This window comes from Cuculus canorus, chromosome 2 (genome assembly GCF_017976375.1).
Source record: "Cuculus canorus isolate bCucCan1 chromosome 2, bCucCan1.pri, whole genome shotgun sequence".
Taxonomy (NCBI): domain Eukaryota; kingdom Metazoa; phylum Chordata; class Aves; order Cuculiformes; family Cuculidae; genus Cuculus; species Cuculus canorus.
Genome location: NC_071402.1, coordinates 24,227,815 through 24,244,122, shown reverse-complemented (window position 1 = coordinate 24,244,122; position 16,308 = coordinate 24,227,815). Strand labels below are relative to the sequence as shown.

The following is a 16,308-nucleotide window of genomic DNA, read 5'->3' as shown; positions in this document are numbered from 1 at the left end:
AGCCAAAAATTAGCATAGTTCTTTCCTACCTTCACAGTATTATCTCCTACGAAGGTCTACAACATTCGATCTATTTGTTTTGTCACAGAGTACAGAACAACATTAGTTTGTTAAATTAGGTTTTTCAGATTAGAACTGCAGATATAGCTGTTATTTATTACTCAATGGAAACAGGTACTGTGCAAGCTTTTGTGCCAACAGTGTTCATTAATTCCAGTCCCAGTTCATAGTGCTCACTATTCCACCTCTGCATCTCTGGAGTAAATTATGTCAAATATATAGCCCAAAACCAGGGAATGAGCTCTGCAAACCCTTATGATGTGACCCATATCTCAGTAGAATCTTTCTGGCCTCCCTGGTGGTTTTACAATTCATCTTGAGTGACTATCTCGGCTTCAACTATATTTCAGTTTTCTAGACTTAAAATCCATTAAGAAAAGGAAAATCATAAAATTTTATTCATTGCATAATGTATCAACAATGAAAACGCTACATGTGCTGCACTCGAACATTACAGATTGTTTAAGTGCAGCACATGTAGCGTTTTCATTGTTGATACATTATGAACATCTGTAATGTTCAAGTGTCTGTGACTTCAAATCTAAATCCTTCTCTAGAAAAAACACTGCTGGGAATTTAATCTAGGTTTTTAAATTGATTTAGTATTAGTGATTTGGAAACTGAAGTAGAACCAAGGGCCTCATCTATATTATTTCCAACCCTAACTACCAGGGCAGGAAATAATAAGAGCTTCCATCACACTCCAACTCATGCCAAACAATCCATCCAGCACATTCCTAGACCATACAAAAAGGATAAAGAAAACGTGAGATAGACATATGCATTCCTCAAATGCAAGGTGTCAGTAGTCAAACAAAATCTGTGCTCAATGCAGTTAATGCTATACAGCTCACAGGCTCACCTTTAAATAGGACTGTGTGCTACACAACTGCAATTTCAGAAATAATTAAAAGCCAAAGAAACATTTACTTCAATTTACAGTGCCTGGTAAATGCAGTTCAATTGTTAAGGCAATCTTCTGAGTAGTGCTTTTCCAAAGTAAAGAAATAATATAAATGTAGAGGCTATTAAATGCTCTTGCAATTTATTCAAAACACATCACTGGGTTTTTGCTTAGAGAACATCTATTCCTCAGTTTAAGCAGTAACCTGCATTCTAAGACACGACACTGAAGAGAGACCAAGTACGAATTAATAGGACTGCTCAAGCCCTAACAGTCATTGTTCACAGTTTGTCAGAACAGAGAGGGTGCAAACAACTTCCTCATCACCAGCAGATCTGATGGATGTGCACAAACACAAACAAATGCAGGGAAACATATGCTTAGTGTCAAAAAGACCCCATATCTGTCCTGGACACTCTCTACTAAATATGAACTTAAAATGCATGGGGATTAGTTCTCGATCTCATTATTGCACATGTCTGGATGGGGACATTAAGAATTACTGTTGAAGAAAAAATACAGACAGAAAGGACTTACTGTTGAGGAAACACTACACTAAAAAATAAAGCATACATTCTCGACTTAATGCTAATGAAATTCACCTCGTGGCAGAAGGTTGCAAAAAGCCTCCTGTGAATATCTTCATAATGCATCCTGTCACAAGCAGAAAACAGCATCATATCAAGTAGTTTTTAAATCTGGTATTAACGTACAGCAACAAATCCTAAGAGCAGGAATGTAATAACTGAAACCGTCCCCAACACTGATCTCCTCTCCTCTTTACACACAGAACAGAGATGTAGTTTCATTTGGAAATGAAAATAATTTTCTGGGTAGACTCTACTGATGACAGAGAAGTGGATTTTGGCTTTAAGCCACCATCTTCAGAAAAGCTGTTATGGTTTTGAATACAAACTGCCTTGTTGAACTACCACACATTGAACAGTGGACCGACAAGCCAATTTTCTTCTCCCAAAAGAAACAAGTTGCCTGCTCAAGTTTAGATGGGGAGAAAATTATACCTACTTTTCTGCTTACTCCCTTCGAGACTTGTACTGCTGCTGACACACCTGGAGAGAGACCTTGCATTCTTATGGCCTGAAATCATAGTGTAAATCACGACTGGATGTCTCAACATCCTATCATAAGGAGAGTTACACTAACAACTTAAGAATGCTATTGACATGAAGGAGGCAATGTATTGCTGGTTTTTTTGGCAGCATCAAAAAGGTAAAGTTTTCACTACATAATATTCCTACTTTACCTCACATACACACATATGTGTACACAGTTGGAATTACAAATATGGTATATGTCACAAGACTTCACAGTCCTGTAAAATCAAACGTATTAGAGAAAATTCTGTTACAGTGGAAGTCAAATTTACCAAAGGCTCCGTTAAAAGACACAATGAATGTTAGTAATTACTTTAAAATATTTAAAAATTCCAAACGCATGAACCAGTATTTTAAAGTAGTAACATAATCATGTTGTATACGAAAACCCTTGTGGATCTGGTCCATCAATTCATTTTTTAAAATAAGCAATTTTGATTGCTTCCATTTTCATTAGTGATTCTGACTTTATACATTCACAGAACTATTTGCTTCTTGCAGTTCTAACCCATTTCAAATCTCAAATAAAACTCTTTTCCTCCATCAGTATCTCCTCTTGCTTTAAATTCAATCTTAGAAAAGTATCTCTTCCTGATGTTTTTGACTTTAGTATCTCCAAACATCTTCCAATCTGGGATCTTGTACTTATAGCATCTGAGGGTCTGTATTACACAGGGAATCCTCATAATTATAAGCTTAATGCCCACTAACCCGGTTGATGCTGCTGCTACAATGCCAGTCATGTTTACCAGATCATGGTCATTCAAATAACTATAGCAGAAAAGTAGTTTCAGTAATCTAACAATTTCTCCAACTTTCACAAATGTATTCTATTTATTCACCACAGTGCATAACACCTTGCCTTAAAGCGGCAACATTGCAAAACTACACAGTAATTTATTAATTAGCTTAACTATGTTGAAAATATTTCATCTCTTGCTCAGGTATTTAATATCATGCAAAATTTTGAAAGCAACATTGCTTGAAAATTGACAAGTTTGCTATTTATTGTTGCCATAACAACCACAGAAAATTGTGTAAGAAAATACTGAGCAATAAAGGATTAAACGCCATAGAAACAGATAAGAATAGAACAAGTTGTGTCAGCACTAGCCCTAAGGAACATTTTAGGCACAAACAAACTCATGGACAGAATTATAAAAAGGAGGAGAAATAGAAAAGGGCAGTTAAGGTGGGGAAATAAAAAAGGTAGTGATATGGCACACCACCAATGGTCTCCGACAGAGATTAGATGCAGATTAGTTGAAACCTCTAAGAAAATTTAAACACATTAAATAAAAATTCAGAGGAGATTATGACAAAAACCCTTTCCATTTTTTTTCAAAAATCTCTTCCTTTTAACAATACTGCTGCAGTGTTGCACGATATGAATAGTTAAAAGCCCTCAAAACTGGAATACAATAATAACTAAATTGCTGCCAGTTCTACATGGTTTTCTAAAATTCCCTCCAGCAGAAGGAACTAACAATTGACTTAGGAAGTTATGCAGGAATTCAAATGTAGAGATCTATTTTCCTGTAGGTCAGCCCACTACTGCACTGTGTAAATGTAAACATGAAATGGTATCATTTCATCTCTGCTCCTCACCTTTCCAATGACCTTTCAGGGAAAACATCCTGGAGCCTGAATTTTGTTTGACATAGAAGTCATAGAGGCTGGATAATTTGACATTCATACCTACGAGCAAAACACCTTTAACGCATTTATTTCTCCTAAAATAAAAATAAATGATGCACAGATATTTCTGTATCAAAGCTAGAATCATAACGCAGACCAGTCAAAATCAAAATTTTGTGTACAGTAGAAGAAATAATATATTTACAGCCCTTTGTCTGAAGAATTTACAAAGCCAAAATCAAACCTCTCTTTAGCAAAACTCCTTTTTGGATGTTACCCATTGACTTGTATTGAGAGCTTGGTCAAAAAAAACCCACTTTCTTTTCACTTCTCTCTTGTTTCAAAGAAGGACAAAGAAAGCAGACGGGATTAAAACAGAGATCAAACTAAAGATAGTAAATTTAGATTTGATTCAGGAGACATATGGAAACCATTACACAAAGGGAATTCTTGCATAAAAAAAGTTAGTTCAGGTGAGATGCAACTAAATCAAAGACAAGAATCTTAACAGAAAGAACAGCCTTGATGTGTCACTAATAAAATAGCAGCAGAACTTGAGAGCAGTCTAAAAAAGGATATAGATTAAGAAAGCAGCTTCATTCTACACTTAATCTGATCTGATGACAGGAGGTAGCGAAAAGGGTCAGTCCTGCTGTTTGAAAATCCTGGGCTCCTGACTGCTTCCGTACATGAGATCTACCGATTCTGTGACCATAGGCAGAGCTGGGAGGGAGAGGAGGAAAAGGGGGTGTCAGAAGTTTTTTGAGCAAGCCAAATTGACTCAGCTCTCTGGCTATCTGACTGCTATGACTGCTATAAGGAGAGTAACAGAAACCAGCAGGCACCCTCTTCTACAATCCCTGTCTCCTGATTAAATCCGGAGTAATATGCACACATCTATCCATGGTTCCAAGCTACAGGGGCCAAGGTTAACCCACCACAGGCCAAAGACAACAGACTCAACCTCAGCCCACAACCCATACGTCAGCATATATATTGATCTGGATCCCTCTTCTCACAGGCAGATTAGTAGTAGCAGCAGCGTTGAAACTTGTAGCAAATGTAATTCCTTTGAAACTTCCACCTTTGCCACACATGGACAACATGATTCAAATATATCAGGACAAACAGCACAATCACCTAACTCTAGTTTCCTCAGGAAACAGACCAATAATATACAGCTAGATTGCAAAAAGGGTTCTTTGTACAAGGTAATTAAAAATTGGAAACACCAATACAATTAAATGTTAACAAAAAACACACTGTAAAACTGAGTATCCCATTCTGGATAATTATAGATCGGGAAGGAGATCATAAAAATCTATGAAAGATGGCCATGCTTTCATGACAAAGTGAACAAAATTGATTTTAAACACTACAACTACTGAAGAATTAATTGTATAAAATATTTCCCCTGAAGCTCTGCCAACAGGATTAGTACTTCCCTCAAATTCAGTGTGCAAGCAGAGCGGTACACAAAAAAATTAAATCCAACAGTGGGGGATTCTGCAGGGCTGAGGGTAAACCAACAGAAGCCTTCCTCTTTCTCGCATTCATAGCACTTGAGAAGAAGTACAGAGATGGTGCATCCTCAGCACATTTTAAGTTTCATGTTATACTTTGCAGTGGAATAACAAGACTGCCCTCCCAAAAATCCAACAAGCTGCAAGTGAAAATTTAATAACAGCAAGCAAAGCTTTTGTACCAAATATTTCTTGTGATTTTTGGAATAACAGACCTAGAAAAGTCGACTGTAAACTTTTTCCTTCCTTGACAAAGTGGAGTGCTGTGGTGTGACACCAGACATTATCAGCAAGCCAATAATTTTTTTGGCTTTTATAACTCTTCCTAGTATAAACTAAAAATACCATAAGAAAAATGAAAAGGTAATAAAAGCAATAGAACAAGAATCTAACAACATAGGTTCTTTTATTCTCTATCTAAATCTCATCTATTCACATTACAAAAAGAATGTGAATTATGACCCAATAGTGGATGTAGGTGGGGATCTACTGAAACACTGCAGTTATACAATGGATTTTAAAACACAATCTAACTCATCAAATATACATCTAAAACATCTTCACACCTTTGAAGAGGAAGAAAGACTGTCTTTGGAGAAAAAGTTGAAGGTGTTACCAGCAGTAAACCCTTTATGTTGCTTCAGTGTTACCGCTGAGGTCCTGACCTGCATTCCATCACCTACTCAGGCAGAATTTGGAAGCATTCAAAAGCTACTGTCTCAGAAAAGCCTTCAGTGACTTGGCATCACATCTTCCGTTGTGCAAAGGCATCACTTTATCAAAAATATAACAAATTTAAAAGCAGTATATGAATAGCAGGGCCCATAATTTTTGTGATAGCTCTGGTGAAAATGCAAAGACAATAGTAACCCTGCAACAAAAATGTTTTAATTAAAATATTTCAATGAGGAAATTGCCTTTTCACTTCTTACTGTAGATTTTGATTATCATTAAAACCAACACAACTACTCACAGTCTCATTAGGAACCATTCCACCAGAAAGTGGCTATTAGGAAGTCCTCTATCCTATGAATTAAAAGGCATCTGTGGACCTACTGAGTATAAAATACAGGGCAAAAACTTCTGCAAGTATTGCAAAACAAGCTACCATACAGCTTACTAAAACTTTCAGAAATACTGAGATCCTACAAGACTGCAAGAAAAACTTATCTTATTCCTGAAGTAAAGAGATCTTTTACTGATAAGGACGACATTTCCTCATTCAGTTTCACTTTACGCTATGCAGCACCTAACCCTAATACTAAAATGTAACACTATTACTAAAACGACAGGTTCAGATTATTCCCAGCCAAAACTGGCAAATGAAGGGCAGTGAGGAAAGGAAGGTTTTAACTCACCGCCATCCAAGGCAGCACATGCTCCAGGACCACGTGATGAGATATCGCAGCACCTATCCCAGAAGACAGATGGCTTGTCATGAAGCAAATCTGAAGTGTAGTCAAATTGTGTTCACCTAATTTAAAGGATTCAACTAATTTCAGGTGACTGTCAAAACTGGAAGAAGTCTCGAGATGGCTACGGTCAACAGCAAAGCCCTGACTGAACATGGTTCAGTCTAAACTTTAAATATGTATACCATGAAAGTAAAATATCACTTCTTAACATAAAAACTCCCACAGACAAAAACTAGAAGCCCTTCTATACTCAAAATGTGAAGTCACCTAGTTTATCCATCCCAGAAGGAAAAATCAGGAAGGAAAAATAGGAAATTTTGGCAAGCAACAGAAACGGGAAACTCTCCATTAATGATTCCTACAATTGTCCATCTACATATAAACTTCCTAAAACATCGGTGTCAGCAAGAGCCTGACATTTACAAAAGAGAGTGTTAAAACATTTACCAACCTTCTGAGAAGTCTCGTGTATTTCTTCCTAAATCAATACAAAGTCCTGCTGTATTTACAGTAAAACTCTCTTGCCTGCTTTAAAAGTAGACATTGCTGCTATTACCAGAAGTAATAAAAAGCAGCATTTTTACTCTGTATTTTTTCCCCATAAAACAAACCATGCTTTTTTAATGTACAAATGTAGCAAAGATTCCACAGCAACCACCACAGCAAGCAGAGAAGCTCCCTTAAAGAGTGTTTTAAGTATGCAAGGCATTACTCATACATACAACTATGTATTCCATGCTTATGAATGCATCAAACAGCAATTCTAATTAAATTTCACAAGAGGTCACTTGTGATCAAGTACCATGTATTTACTATGTACAAGACAAAATAAAGCATGAACTTTGCACTACAATCAATGAAAAAATGAAACTACTACTAATAAACCCTATATGGATAAGCCAACCAGCTTCCATTTAAATACCTGACACACAATTGGTAACCACCTGCATATAGAGTCCTTGACAGCTTTAAAATACCTTTTTCTTTTTTTTAAAAAAGAAGGATAAAACATTCTGATAAAACATTCTTTAAGCTATTTCCTATCATATCAAGCAGAAACATGCTTTCATTTAACTTCAGGAATGGAATGTGTCTTATTTTGATCTTTCACCTTTGTTCAGTTTAAGGAACTTGTATTGCTGACATTAAGAGGCAAACCAGATCTTTTTAAAACTGCAATCTATTCTACGTGTTTATATACTTTCAGGGACATTGCATTCCAAATCAATAACTACTTGTTTTTGTGGGGGTTCTTTGTTTTTGTTTTCTTTGAGGGTTTTTTTTAATGTTTTTAATGTAGTCAGTCCTGCTAAACCAGCTGTCAGGATCACCAGGCTTCCGAGTCAGTAGGTTCATACATCAGGCACACATTTTAATTTAATTTAACATTCTATAAATCATCATCAGGTAGCAGACAAGGGCATCTCCGCAGCTCTGGCACCACCACTCGCTTTTACAAAGCATATTCCCAGACAGACACTGAGTGCTGCAGGAGCTGCACAGCTGCAGAACTCAGCACAACAAGCTGCTGGTGTACTCATGGATCCCCTCTTTCTTCCAGTGCCTTGTTGGATCCCAACACAGAAGTGGATATATATATCAGCTTCAAGAGAGAGACATACAGGGTGGGTGTCAGCTTCACTGCCCAGTGCTATATGGCCTCTGGGCTGCAGAGAAGTGCTGGCATCCAAAGCAGGTTGCCATCAATTGCGACAGCTCTTGCACAGGCTGCAGACTGTGATAGCCCAGGTACATCTGATTACCTTTGCTTGCTTTTTGAGATAGGTTTTACAACGTACAGGTTAGACCAGTTGCTTTGTTTTCCAAATGAAGAGTAGGATTATCATGTAATAACAACCCGGTGCAATTGGCAGCAGGTTTCAAGAAACGAATACTTCTGTGGATCCAAGGTTCTCAGGACAAACTGCAAAAATAATCTTATTTTCTACTGTGAAATAAGTTTATTAAGGAAAAAAAGCAAAGACAATAGGAAACGAGATTAGTTATGTAGCCGTAAACATGGGGAAGGCAAAATAATGAAAAGAAATAAGGGCATCTTTAGAAAAACAAGCAGTAATCTGACAGAAAAGTAATTTCAGATGTTATCACATTACCATAACTATAAGTAAACCACCCCAGCAACACCATGGTATTCCATCCTCCTCCCCTGTGAATTTAACAAGACTAAATTCTAAAAGCAACACGGTAATATGAACAGAAGATTAAGAGTTATCCCCTCATGCTGACCTACTTGCCACAGTTTCTGTACCTGCTGAAATTCTGGTCCTATTTCTACAGAAATACAAATGGCAAAAGGAATTGTCCAGCTGTTCTGTGTGAGCATTCTGAAATCTCTCCCTCAGGAACATGGCATAAGCATGAAGCTCAGCAACTTGTTTCTGGTGACTGTATTTCCCCATAGCTGGCTACTCTTGATAGTCCTGAGGAACCTCTCTTCAGTTCCTGGTCACTTTTAAACAGAGTGAGGATGCTGACAGAAACTTTAAAGAACAGACCTCTCACTGAAAAGCACTTCCAAGTACACCATAGTTCTAAAGAAAATGTGCAACTGTAAACAACCTAGTTTTTCCAATATCAGCTGCATAGAAGTAGTCAAAATACCAAAGACCATGAAAAGTATGGGCAATTCCTTGTTTCACCTGAACTCAGTGAGGCCAATTTATAGTATTCCAAAGGCACTGATTTTAGAACGTAGACTTCATTTCCTTTTTTAAAAAAAAAAAAACAACAAAAAACACAACAACCACACACAAAACCCCAAGCCCCCAACTCAACCAACCAAAAAAACTCAAACCAAAATACCACCGTGACACCTCCCCCCACAAAAAAACCTCAAACCCCCAAACTCCACACAAACCCCCAAGAGCCTTTCACATACCACTTTTTTAAGTACTTGCTTAAACTTTATGTACCCCTGTAGCTTACAACTATTTTAATTTTTGAAGACAAATCCAAGTGATTTTAATTGCATACACGAAACCTAAGCAACACATAAGCAACACATTTTGCTAAATTGGTCTTCCACTTAACTTTTCTCAAAATTCACAGGGTACAGAAATAAGGATGCTAACCTTGGGAGACAGAAGACCAAGAAGGAATCCTTGGTTAAACCACATTCCATGGGTTCTATCCTGGACTGGTCAGATCCATAGTTTACATCCGGCTCCAGACCTACACTGTGGGGACCACAGGGCCCTAAGGAGGAGTTTATGTGGGTCACAGATGCAGGAGCAACAAACATCATCACTGATAGCTGAATTCTGCCTCCGTTAAGATTTCATTACTGGGCGGTACAGTGGTGGACATTTGCCACCACTGTGCAACACAGCATTCACAGACCAAGAAATTCAACCCCCTACCATAAAAGTAGACAGTTCCCTTTCAGGTATTATTTCTGATGCTTTGAATCAGTTGCTCAGTACCATGGCTGTCAGTGGAAGTGTGCCCTAATTACATTTTGAAGGATGCCTTACAGACTCTCTTACCACCTTTTCTCTATTTTTCATTTTCTTTTTTAAATCTATGCCATAGAATTGCACATCATATATATATATTTATTTCCATTCAAATCCCAAACTAGGCATGGGAACATATATCTCTGTTACAGGTACTTCTGTAAAAATCTGAGAGTTTAATTTAAAAGCCATGGACAGCAACCTAAAGCAATTTTTGACCATGCAAAACGTTTTATAAATAGTTCCATGTGCACTGTTCATCTGGAGTCTCACTAGAGACGAATAATAACCTTGTATTTCATTCTCATTTACCCTGAATTAGCCAAACCTTGTGTTTTTAATTACATACTTAATACACCTGGCATGGTCTAATTACAGAAAACAAAACATCATTTAAACAAAAGGTGACCTTGAACTTAAGTCTATCAAAATACTGGTTAACTTTAAGTTTTCAGTTTTTAATGAACTGCCAAGACATGCAATAGCAATTTTCCAAATGTGATCACATGCCTTTAGAGCAACAGACCTACTGCATTAGGAAACATCTGTACATGCTCTTTATGGTGTTCCTCATTATTAATGCAAATCCCTCTTCGATTTCAATAGTGCCATAAACAGGTCTATAGGTAAACACCAAGTTCACACTACTGATATTTTTAATGTGTTATGTGTTAAACTACACTAAATCTAGATTTGACAAGCAGGAGCCTGTTGAAATTGAAGTAACTTTTTTCAGAAACTTGTGATTTTGTATGAGTATGTCAACTATGAACAACAATGACTGCATGCTGCAAAAGAGGCAACCAAGGGCTCTGACATGAGAAACCTGAAAAATTACATTAATAATCCTACTGATGGAATATGGCTACTTACCTGCCTGAAATAGAGTACATGCTTCAACTCATTCTTCATTTTATTTAAGAGTTTCCTTAACAAATTTTATTTTACAAGAATGCTCAAATATGTTAGTGAATGGTCTTCATGTATTTGATAGTTATTTCACTCCCATTTGAGACCAATTAATGCTAAAAAACTAGGCACAACATATTTAATAAAGCATTTGAGATTTAAAATTTACAGAATGTAATACCTACACAGAACTCCTGTTCTGACAGTGTAGGCTACACCAAACACAAATACTGCATCCACCAATATACCATGAAAATTATTTGTCATATGTTCAAGTAATTTTTGTAACTTAATAAGCTCACACCTCATTTTACAATATCTTTTTTTTTTTTTTTACATTTCAAATTCATTTCAGTACACATTCTCCTCAAAAAATTTCTTGTTATTTCCTTGTGACTTAGCATTTGTGACTTAGGTCATCATTACAGCTCTAGACCTTCCCACCTCAACATCCCAGAATCATCAATGTACAGTGCATTTGAAGTAAACAATATCAATAACAGTACTAAGGAAAGACAGGAATTAAAATCTGAGCATGCTCAGGAGGGGTCTACCAAACTACTGAGTAATTCATCATCAGACAGTTTTCAAAGATGTACCGTCAGAATATTTGGCTCAATTCTGTATTGCTGGCCACTGTATACTTCTAAAACAGAATCCTCCAGATATCAGATATTTTGACAATGTTTCAGCATGAGAACAGATCACTAGGACCACTGACACAGTCAGCATTTTGAATGCAGATGACAAAGTTAGAGTGTTTTGCATTTATAGTAGGTCTGATTGGGCACATGCTTGTTGAGAAAAAATCCTTCACCCATCATTAGGTTATACAAATACATATGAAAGTATCCTAGATAGATAAGCAAATATATTTAATGTTATAGTCTATCACTATCACTGTCTACGACCACTTGAAAGGAGGTTGTAGCGAGGTGGGTGCTGGTCTTCTCTAGTGATAGGACAAGACGAAATGGCCTCAAGTTGTGTCAGGCAAAGGTTCAGATTAGATATCGGGAAACACCACTTCACTGAAAGGGCTACAAGGCATTGGAATAACCTGCCCAGCAGGGTGGTTGAGTCACCCTCCCTGGAGATATTTAAAAGATGGGTAGATGAAGTGCTTAGGGATATGGTTTAGTACGGTTCTCAAAGGTCTTTTCCAGACAAACAATTCTACAATATGAATGCTGACACACACTTATCACTTAATTTACTTGGCTGGCAAAATAAGGTTGATAACGATCATATAAAGTAGAAAAGAATGTGAAACTTCTAATACTTAAAAGATGGAATTCAATAAATATATTGAAAAAAATAAAAGAGATTTTACAACATAAATCATATATATATAATAGATGTTGATTAAATAATGATATGCATCACTTCTTATGTAACTGAACTGCCACAGCATCCAAACCAAGACTCCATAGCCTGGCATGTTCAAAACTGCCCAGAAGGGGACACAACCTAAATGAGATCAACTTGTCACAAAGCACTGGATCATTTGAAAGTGAAGATGAGATATATGGGAGCGAGCAGAGTTTACTACTTCACATGAGACCTGATGGCAGGACTCTTGCATCTTACTGCAGCTCTACTATGAATTCATTGTGGAATCACTCACTGTTTCTCTGCAACCACTCTCCAGATAACAGCATTTGTTCATTTTTCCATAATACAAGGCTACAATTGGGTAAGTTTTTGAATAAATACTCAGATCTGAATCTTTCTCACTGTCATCTCTCAACCAAAAGGTATCTGCCAGTGCAAATACCTTACTTTAGCTATACCAGAAAATCCTGTTCTGACAGTATAGGCTACACCAAACACACAAATACTGCATCCACCAATATACCATGAAAATTATTTGTCATATGTTCAAACAGTGTATCATTCCCTTCAGATCTGGAATAGCTATGCTAGTTTGAAATGAAAATAATCCTGTCTGTCAAACAAGAGCAGTGACATAAATATAACCTGGAGCAAAATAGGTATGTTAAATTAGCACAGAGGAATAAAGTCAGCAACAGCAGTTTAAAAGGCAATCTGGAGGAAAAGCGTAGAGGTGATGCAGGGCAAAATACTTTAATATAGCCAAATTCTCATGAACTTTTAAATGAATGGGCACAAAGAGTTAAAAAGCAGTTTATCTGCAAATCTAAAACAGTAATAGTTTTTTCCTGAAGAGTATTTCCTTAAGCAGAGAAACAACCCAAACCATTTCACAAGTATGACACGGGCAAATTAAGATAATCTTCTTGTTCAATTAAATCTGATCCAAAAAAATGACATTATTTAGTCTCTGAACTGTTCAAAGCACATAGTTAATCATTTCTATAGCTAGAATTACAGTACAATAAACTAGTCAAAAACATTGCATGAAGGCAAATCTATGGTGAAACATCATCCTAAAAATCAACACATAATCTTCGGCTTTATAATTTTGTTTTGGAATCAAGACACAATACTAGAAGTTCCAAAGACTGTTTCCTTAAGTTGGTATTCGTATTTCTAGTAATGAACTTAATGAATCTATCTTAATATATGTACAGTGTAAAATACTTTCTTCTTTGAATCTCTTAATACTAGCTGTAGACATCACAATATAGTCCAAGCAGAAAATCATTTACCCTAAAAAAACATTCCTACAAACCAATGGATTACATGAATGAAATACTGAGACTGAAGATAATGGCTCCATCCATGCTTTCTACACTAGATAACTATTTTAATAACCCTGGCAGCATCCATGACAATAAATTCCTTGCTGCCTGCCAGTGACTAGCCTCTTCCTTCTGTGAAACCAACAATTTATTTACATGGTATCTTAAAACAGTTCATACATGAAACATGGTGGGGGGGGTTGTTTGTGTTTGACCTTGACCGTATTTTGTCTTTAGTGGCCAAAAGCAGACACATTGAGCAAAAAAACTTTTTCTCTGAGCCTGTGTGGAGTTTGTTCAATGCATAAGGAGAGGAAGTAGCTCCTTTGAGAAGATGGCACATCGACCAACTAATATTCCCCGGCTGCTGTCAAGGGGCTGCAAGGCTATTACTGTATTTTTGTTCCTGTGCTGCGGTTCCAGAACCAAGGATGGCTTGTCACAACTTAAAATTAGTGGCCTGATGACAGATGTCCTATTCCTGGAGAACCAGCTATTCCCATCTGTGGATGCTCATGATGCCAGCACAGAATTGACACACAGGGGAACCAATCCTATTCATGGCAACTACTGACAATCTGGTTACGCTCCAGGGACCTTCAGAGTAGAAATAAACTCCAAATATCTTATAACTATTTCCAGGGTGGCACTTACACACTCATGCATATTTAGTTTTATTGTGCGATACTGTCCCCGAGATAGACACGTAAGGGAAGATTTAATAACCTATATAGCTTGGGTAAGTTATTTCTCCTTGGAGGAGTAAGAATTTTTGAAGACTGTTCAAAGAGCTATAACTAGGCATAACATAATAAAATTTTAAACTGAAGATTAAAAGAATATTGTTTAGCTGTCAGATCTATAAAGCTGTTGACACAGGCCCCCAAGGAAAGTGATGGAAGTACCTTCAATTCGGATGTGTTAAGCTAGTCTGGCAAAAGCACTCGGTAACATATTTTTGGAACAATTGTTTAAGTCGAGATGCAGAAAAGATAATTTAGTAAGTAATTTTAATCTCTCATTTTTCATCATGTCAATAGTAGCTTGGACAAGAAATACCTCACTAAATAAAAATAATACAGTAGTACACAAGAAAATAAAACACTGGAGTCATTCTTTAGTTGCTAATTTATTTTAAGATGACCTCTACATGTACTCATACTCGAATTACTATGTCAACACATCCCAAGTATAAGCAGCTTAGAAACCACTGAAAGAATAAGTCATTGTTCTGATCATTTTGACTTGTAATGGATGGGACTTGTGTAGTTTTGTGACTTAATGTTTTCTTTAAGTTAGGTGCTCATTTAAGTATAAAGGGAAACTGAAACTCAAGTTTCTCTGACATAAAAATTTTGAAAGGGCACAAAAACCAGTTTATTTAAGTCACCTTTTTACCCTTTGTGAGAAAATTACCTATTTATAATATTTTTTGACTTTTGATTTGAAGGAGGAAACAACTGCACAATTCTTTCCCAGCAACGTGAAGAGTCAGTATTTCCAGGCTGTTTAGGAAAACCCCAAAGAGCTAAGGTCAGAAATTGATGATCCTTAAGCAGTAGTGGTTTTAGGTACAACATGCCCTGGGAAAAAAATCTGCCAGCCCAGAACTTTAATAGCAGAAGCAAATTTTCCTCGAATACATGGTGTCTTCAAGGTAACCCTGATTACCCACAGCGTAGTGGTAGATACGAACAACTATTGAGCCCCTGCAGGTTTTTTCACATAACTGAAGATAGACTGCTGACTAAAGAAGTGGTATTACAAACACAAGTTGTAAACTAAAACTTACATAACACAGGTAAGCAAAATTGAAGCCACACCGAATTAGAGGTAGAAACCTGCTGTTTGCAAAGAGGAGGAATGAGAAGGTCAAAGAGGGTCAGTACCAATTCTCAGAGGGGTAAAGCCAGAGATAGGCAGGTATCTTACAGAGATAAGAAAGATTAGGTAGTTGATAAGTAAAAATTACGGGCTAGAAAAATCTCACTGAATCAAAAATAAAGTTTACACATCTTCAGAGTTTATACCAGAAGAGGCGATAAATGACAGCTGACAGAGAACCTACTGGTGACGTACAGCTGACAAAGGGCACTTCCTGTGCAACTTGTGATACGTCACGTCTAAGATTAACACAAACTATTTGATTTATTTATTCATTCATTAACTTATCACAAAGTGTTGTTCTCAAGATTTATAGCAAAGGGAAAGGTGGAAGAAAGAGACAGAATAAGGGAAGTCTGCATACAAGCAATGGGAAGGAATTAAAAACACTAGAAAAAGCATATAAAACAAGAGTTGTAGATCCTGTCGTAAGTCTTACATAGCAAAGGGTAAAACTTTGAGTCAAAAACTGTTTTACTTGTGTAGTTGCCCAACAAGTGGGTTTTTACACCTATTAAAATGAAACAAAGCGGCATTCCAAGAGCCATCTTCTTTCTATTCTTCCTTTTTTTTTCATCCTGCGTGGCTATCCAAAGAATTTCAGTTTTGACTGAAACACCAATAACTGCTGAAGTAAAAGACTATTAACATCTTTTACAGTCATATTAGCATATAAAAGTACAGCTCAATATATTACACCAACTATTTACCTCCACAA

General features: G+C 36.7%; 1 protein-coding gene across 2 annotated transcripts in view; it reads right to left on the bottom strand.

The window, feature by feature from the left end:
* Positions 1-16,308, bottom strand: part of STK3 (serine/threonine kinase 3) — a 126,979-nt gene that overhangs the window by 13,531 nt on the left and 97,140 nt on the right. The window contains exon 11 of one of the 2 annotated variants that reach the window (XM_054058566.1): positions 6,599-6,651. The exons of the other annotated variant lie outside the window; for it this stretch is intronic. Within the exon in view, the coding sequence (XP_053914541.1) occupies positions 6,599-6,651 (53 nt within the window). The remainder of the gene's footprint in view (positions 1-6,598; positions 6,652-16,308) is intronic. 2 annotated transcript variants of the gene reach the window in all.